Source organism: Propithecus coquereli, unplaced genomic scaffold (assembly GCF_000956105.1).
Source record: "Propithecus coquereli isolate 6110/MARCELLA unplaced genomic scaffold, Pcoq_1.0 Scaffold167, whole genome shotgun sequence".
NCBI classification, from domain to species: Eukaryota; Metazoa; Chordata; class Mammalia; order Primates; family Indriidae; genus Propithecus; species Propithecus coquereli.
The window spans coordinates 2,116,744-2,124,684 of NW_012141302.1; the positions used below are offsets into that span (position 1 = coordinate 2,116,744).

At 35.1% G+C, this 7,941-nt stretch overlaps 1 protein-coding gene across 1 annotated transcript in view; it reads left to right on the top strand.

The window, feature by feature from the left end:
- Positions 1 to 7,941, top strand: part of PGAP1 (post-GPI attachment to proteins 1) — a 125,253-nt gene that overhangs the window by 95,502 nt on the left and 21,810 nt on the right. Inside the window, 3 exon segments of the mRNA XM_012641638.1 lie at positions 5,501 to 5,591; positions 6,523 to 6,720; positions 7,703 to 7,838. Of these exon segments, the coding sequence (XP_012497092.1) occupies positions 5,501 to 5,591; positions 6,523 to 6,720; positions 7,703 to 7,838 (425 nt within the window).

Below are 7,941 nucleotides of genomic sequence, written 5' to 3' on the forward strand. Positions count from 1 at the left end.
GATTTTTATAGCCTGTGAATATCAGGTGTTCACCTAAGTAAAAAACCTTAAAGTTAAAGTATGGATATTTTGTCAATAACTCAGAAGATACAGCTATTTTATTAAACCAACAATATTAGTCTTTCTTTTAAAGAATTGCACAAAGATCATTCTGTTTTAGGCTGAGTTTATAGTTTTATAATCTTTGTGTTAAACCCTGGCACCTTAAAACATCTATCAGAGACAAATAAAAAAATTGTCTTACTAGAAACCCAGGCAAAAATGTATGCTAACAATTTTGAAAACATTTCTATTTTTATTTTACCAATAATTTAAAAACCAGCTATTTTTTAAAGATTTACATGAACTAAAAGACATTTGTGTTATTTAGTATATAATTATATGAGTACTCATTGCAGCCAATCTGAATAGAATTCCTTAAGGGATTTTTGGCTGACTGCACAGATTTTACCATGTAGACACAACATACAACATAATACATGTACATATGAGTAAATACACCTAAACACATACACAAATAAAGATCTTTTAGCTTTCATTTTGGAATTTTAATCATAAGATAGTAATACAAACTTACTGGTTTATAAAAGATTCAAATTACATTTCTGACAAAATTGACTTTATTTGCCCCTATAGATAATCTAATGAAGGCTATGGAGCACAGTCATGTATGTAAAGCAGTTTTCACAGCAATTTGATTGTTAAAAACCTCTTTCATCCTTTTTCCCCCCTTTTTTTTTAGTTTTAAATGAGTTTAGGGTTAAATTTTCAATATTTACATTTTAGCTAAGACTGGCTTAATTGTATAAGAAAAACAAAATCTCCAGGTAACCTTGAATCTATCTTTTTGGTTTGCTTGACTAGGCAGTATGGGTGGGGAAGCATGTTAAGCAGGGTTCTTTTTAGGATTTTTTTTTTTTTTTGACCCCTTCCTGGCAGACAAAGCAAAATTTTTATGCTCACCAGAGATGCCTTATACTATTGCTCTGAGCTCAAGATTTTGACCTGTTTGGTCTGAGAGCCTAACTTTTATATAGTTCTTTTTTTTTAGAACATTAGTCCTTCAATTTAACTATTCTGTCATCCTAAGCAATTGTTAATCTGGCCAACCCAAATTTGCATTTCTAAAAGGTGTCTAGGTTGTTGGTTATCATGGGAGCTGTTGTAATTTGTAAAGCTATTAATTTGAAAACCTTTTAAAACTTTTTTAGAATTTTTTAATCTTGGGTGGAATGCCATAAGCAATGAGTTTTATCTCAGTACCAGTAAAAAAGTCAGCAGATTCAAAGTAGGCAGAAAAAACAAAAACGAGAGAACTTACAAGGCTCTACGTGTTAACTCTATAGTTGCAGCTTTGTTTTAGAGAGTTTGAGTAATGACCATTGAGCTCTGAATTTTCCTTGGTATAATTTTGCCCATCAGTTTAAAAATGTGCACAAGAACAAGCCATAATATGTAGCCAGCTGAGTCCCAGAAAACCAGACATGCCTTAATGTTTGAGAATCCCATTCCATTTCTTATTACTCTTTCCAGAGCAAAGAAAATCCTGTCAATCCTGTCAGAGAATGTCAGGATTTTGGACCAGTGTTTTAGATGGTGGCAGCCACTCTCGTGGCTTTTAATTAGCCATCCTGCATCTACCATTTAGAATGTTTATTTTGCTCTCAGAAGATTTTCAGAAACAAGGAAAAAGAGCCAAATCATTTACAGACTCATGTAATCAAATGGAAAGAAACCTTTAAGAGTATTCATAAAAACTTTAACCCAGGCATGCAGATCAAACAAAATATTAAATTAGACACAGAGTACTCACTTAAAAAAACACTAGTCTTTATACCAGAAAGGACCTGCCAGAAAAGACAAAATGTCTTTTATCATCCTAGGAGGGATGTAAGGTCCTTTATTTAAGGTGACCTTATAACCAAACTAGATCCCAAATAAAGTCAAGAGTTTCTACGTTGGCTTTATAGGGAGAGGGAGGATCAACCTGGGAGAAGACTCACCAGGGCAGAAAAAGCTAGCCATGGAAGAAGCAGAGAGCTCAGAGGGCTCAAGTGAGTACTGCACACCAGTTCCGAGAATTGCCAACTCCATCCAAGAGTGAGCATACTCCAGGTCCGACTTCTGGACACCTTTTATGTCAACCCAAATAACAAACAGAGAGGCTTTCTAAAAGAAAATGGTGTTAATTTGGGAATGGGATATTGCAGTGGGAATATGAGTGCCGTAGTAAACTATGTGTATATTCAGGGAGGTAAAGGAAGACAAAAGGTGTTAGAGAAAAAATGAGGAGGATTACATAATTGTTTTGAAATGATTATTCTTGGCTATAAGGATCAGTGGCAAAGGTGGTACCAGTTTGAGATTAGATGGGTAGTTGCTGGGCAGACGTTTTCAGAGAAGTTTTTTTGTATGTTTGCGAAAGGTTGCAATGGTCTTTGTGCAAGGATATGGTTTGGCACAGTCTTTTGACAGAGTTTTGTTATCAGGGATAGAGGCATGAGAACCTTCTCTTCATAGTCTTCCCTGGCTCTATTTTTCAGAGTTTGGTTTTCTGCAATGCAAGTGACTCCATTTTGATTCTGACAACTTTCACAGTTTAAACATTGTTTCTTAATCTGTAGGTTCTATCTTCCATCTCTACCCCCTTTTATAATTTATTGAATAAAACTGGTTTTTTTGTACTTCTGTGTTTCCCACAGTTTGGATTTTGCTGGTAGAATTGAACATGTTTTTCTATCGTCTCTATTTTCTATGAATTAGTAATTAGAGCTATAGGCTTGATCAGATGCTGATTCTCTTCCCACCCATCCCTGCCCCTCCTCTTTTTTCTGTTGCTGCTGCTGCTAGGGCAAGAATACTTCATAGTGTTCTATACCTCTGTTAGGAGGCACTCACTCCCTAATTTCCTTCCATGTTTGTTTGTTCCCTTCCCTTCTCTTTCTTTCCCCTTCCCTTTCCCTGTCCCCAGCCCCTTTGCCTTCCCCTCCCCTCCTTCCTTCCCTTCCTCCTTTCTTCTTTTCTCCCCTCCCCTTTCCTCCCTTCCTTCCTCCTTTTTTCCCTCCCTCCCTGCTTCTATGGGCCAATGCTTCATTACTACTTTTTCATCCTACACATGGCTAAGGAAGACAGATAATTTCTTGAAAACACATGGCCCTTCTCTCTCAAATTTGCAGGGGTTTGAGGTCCTCTAAGTTTTAAGACATCCTCAAGAAAATTTCTCACTTGTTTTCTCCATTTTATACCCTAGTGCCTGAAGTTTCTTTCCTCTATTATGAGGACTTCTTAAAATGTATAGCCTTATTGAGAGCATTTTGTTCTCCATTCTATTCCCAGTGCCTAACATAGTGCCACGCACACAGTAGGCATTCAGTGTATTATTTAGGCTGTATCAACTATGTCAGTCCTGGCACACTGAATGAATAATTGAGATTTTAGTGAAGGAACCATTTCAAAGGTATGTGCAGAGTTAAGGAAAACTAACAAGAGATGATAAGGTACTGGACTAGCAACAAAACCATCTGGTACTCCTAAGTTCCAGGCAAGAGTGGAAACAAACCTAGAGGGCTGTAGGAATGGACAGCATTACTGAAGCTGCAGCCTTGGGTACAGGAATACTGCAGCCACTGCTAACCTATGGCTCAGCAGGGAAAAAGGTGAAGAAATACGTACACTAACCTTATTTACTCTTACCATCCTATCTGTCAGTACTTTCCATTCACTGAATCTGACTGGAAGCCAATCCATAAAAGTCAGCCTCCCAGAGTTCAGAGCAAAACGAAGGGTGGAAAATGGATCTGGAGAGGCAGATGTAGAACATATACTACAATGGATAAAACCCTCCCTAGAGTATATCAGTTAGAACTGTGGACCCCAACCCCGGGCCATGGCCTGTTAGGAACCAGTCTGTGCATCACCACCTGAGCCCTGCCTACCCTTCCCATCCCCCTGTCTGTGGAAAAATCGTCTTCATGAAACCAGTCCCTGGTGCCAAAAACGTTGGGGACTGCTGAGTTAGAACATTTTCCTAGGAATCTAAACATTGTTTCACTGGGCTTGGATAGTAATTAAGGGAGGCAGGAGATAAGAAAAAGTTGTGCTAGAATATATAAAAGCAGTCCATAAATCCCTCTACCCAAATCTTTTCACAGGTATTCAATGCCTTTCAATGACTTTTATACAAGTTCAGTGTTTGTTTTTACCTGATTTAACCTATATTCCAGGAAGAGGAAAGCAACATTTAGTGTGATTTGCCCCAGACCCAACCTTTTAATTAAGAGATTATTCTGACCGTATTACATTAACCTGACTTGAATATAAATATCTATCTTGTTTTGAAAGTCTGAAAAACGAATCTTGTTTTTCTTAGTTTCAACTGACTTGATAATTGATTCTCAAACATACAGAATTTACAGCTATAGGATCCACTGATGTTGTTTAATCTAGAGGATTTAAGTATGGGATTATGTCTTCAACCAATTAAAGAGGTATTTCTGAACAAAGAATGCATATCAGAAATCACTTGTGAATCATACCCACTAGAATGACTATAATAAAAAAGACAATAACAAGTTTTAATGATGATGTAGAAAAATTGGAACCCTCATACACTGCTGGTGAGAATGTAAAATAGCTACTTTGGAAGACAGTCTGAAAATTCCTCAAATGATTAAACAGAGTTACTATATAATTCAGCATCTCTGTTCCTAGGAATAGACACAAGAAAAATGAAAGCATACAACCATACAAAAACTTGTATACAAATGTTCATACAAGTATTATTCATAACAGTCACAAAGTGGAAACAACCCAAATGTCCATCAGTTGATGAATGGATCACTAAAATATAGTATATGCATTCATACAATGGAATATTATTCAGCAATAAAAAGAAATGAAGTACTGATACACATTACAACATGAATGAATCTTGAAAAATGTTAAATGAAAGGAACCAATCACAATGGCCCACATATATGATTCAACTTAATATGAAATGTTCAGAATTAGCGCATTTGTAGACAAAGAAAGATTAGTGGTTGCCTAGGGAAGGGGAGTGTTGGGGGTGACAGTTAAGGTGAACAAGATTTCTTTTGGGGATAGTAAAAATGTTCTAAGACTGATTGTGGTGATGGATTCACAACTCTGAATACACTATAAAAACCACTGATTTGTATATACTTTAAATGGATGAATCGTATGGTGTGAGAATTATATCCAATAAAGCTGTGTAAAATATCACCTGTGGAACTTTGTGAAAATACAGATGGTGAAACTCTAGCTTTGACTTCTTGAATTTGTTTCACAAGTGATTGAATGTACTCTTGTATAAGAACCATTGAATTACGTTAATTTTAAATCTTTCAAGAAGAGAGTCTATGATAGTAATGCTTTCTCTGTTATAAAATATGTTGCTCTTATAGAGAATGCAGGGTATAATAGATCTCATACTTAATTATTATGAATTCTCTATTGCATATAATTTTTTTTTAATCACCAGGTTATTGCATAGAATATGCTACCATATTGGATAAAGAAGCTAAACCATACAAAGTTGATCCTTTTGTAATTATAATTAAGTTTCTATTGGGGTAAGTTTTATTATCTGTGATAATGATTGTGATTTTGTTTTATATATAAAACATGTTTGGTTCCATAATGCAATAAATTTTTATACAAATTGGGCAATTAACTTGTTTCATTAAATGGGATCTTTTTCTTTTAGGCAAAGGCCTGATAAGTATATCAACATTTACTTTAATAGTATGATCATTTCAAAAGTAATTATAGAATTTATATATATCAATCTAAACTTAAACTGGAGCTGGGCACAGTGGCTCATGCCTATAATCCCAGCTACTTAAGAGGCTGAGGCAGAAGGATGACTTGAGGCCAGGAGTTAGATACCAGCCTGGGCAAGATAGTGAGACCCCCATCTCTAAAAATAAAATCAACTTAGACTGTAAATTTACCAGGCCTTTAACGTTTGCAAACAGATTTTTATGGTCCATGATCTTTGAGTATCCTAGCTTCAGACTCAAATCATGATAGGATATTGATGAAACAGTACCTCTGATCACTTTCTCTTACTTCTCATGCAAATTATATTTTAGACCTCTCTACCCTAGATAACATTCCATTGTTAATTTATTCACATGTGTGTTTTGGTTAAGAACCATTACTTAGCTCTTCCGTCATTACAACAAACTGAACTGTTGGATTTATAAAAAAAAGAAAAGAAAAACAGAAACACACACACTACTTCATACAAGGGTCAATAGAGAGCAGTAAAACTATTGAGACTCAGGACTCAGACCTTGAAGATCAGTAGGCTCACTTGGAAGATAAATGACTTGTTCCATACAAAGAATTAAACATTTTTTTTTAAATATAACTGTAAACTAAGCATCATGGAACTTTAGGCACTCTGTTGAATGCTTAGACACCTAAAATATTAAATCCTTGCATGTCAGTTGTTGGGTTTTTTTTTTGCTTTTATTTTATGCTTTCTTTTGTCCTCAGGTATAAATGGTTTAAAGAACTGTGGGACACATTACTGCTACCAGAATTAGATGCCATCTTTTTAACTAGTCAGAGCATGTGTTTCCCCCTTGTATCCTTGATTCTCTTTCTCTTTGGAACATGTACTGCCTACTGGAGTGGCCTGCTCTCCTCTGCATCTGTGCGACTCCTTTCTTCGTTGTGGCTTGCTTTGAAAAGGTAAAGAATAAATGATTAAACGCTTTCTTATTGCTCTTTAGTTAAAAAACAATTATATTGTGATAGAGAACCTAAAAATTAATTCTTTTTACTAAATTATTTTCTAAGGAAAAAATATATAACTAGCAAAAGTATGGGTTAATGTTCAGAGTTATGTCTTTGTCAAAGCTAATCATTTATTACATGTTTAATGCTATATTTGATTTTGACTTTAGTGCTCAAGAGTTAATCAGAAGTTTGACAAATTACACAGGTATTTTTTAATTTGACAGTTGTGAATCTTTTCCAGGAGGATTGTTTCTCTGGCAGTGCTTTTATATGCTGAATTCTATAATCAAACCTGAGGGCAAAAGACTCTAATCAAGATATTTAGCATTAGATTAGATGAGAAGTATAAAAGCTTAAAATACGTTGCCTGTAGTTTTATTATAGGCCCAAAGACACAGTTTGAATCTGAAGTTGCTGGTAGGCTTTCCTGGTAAATCAATCTAGTTTCCATTGCCATTCCTCCTTACTAGACATGTTATGTGATTTCCTGTCACAGAAGGGATTGTGATATGGTGCCTCTCCCTCCACACTTCTGAGAACTTGATACAGGGATTTCTGATAGTAATGCCATCAAGCATTTGAGTGATCTTTTGGCTTTAAGAAATAAAAACAAAATTGTTTCTCCTCCAATCAAGATTGGAGATGTTTGGCACAGGATCTGTAATTAATTAATTAATCTTTGGCAACATTTTTTTCTTCCTTAATATACAAGTATTAGCCATAGTGTATCTAAATGGAAGAGGAGCTATCACAGTGTATTACAGAACTTAAAATCAAATATTTGGGGCCACTTCCCTTATTTGAAAATACCTTACTGTTTACCTTATGATATTTGCATATTAATAATGAGGAGAGTACTATATCATTTTCTTCTTATATGTGAGTGTATTAGTATATCTTAATATATTTTTAAAACTTTATTCTGTAATTCCAGACCCTCTGAACTTCCTAAAGATATTAAGATGATATCACCAGACTTGCCCATTTTGACAATTGTTTTGATCATAGTTAGTTGGACAACTTGTGGAGCACTTGCCATACTTCTTTCTTATCTTTACTATGTGTTTAAGGTATGTCAAATCAGTAAAGCCAGAATGATTGAGCTTTGTATTAGACATGCATAGAATGTCCTGTAGGCATTGTATAGAAAAATTTTAATTACCACTATAGTAA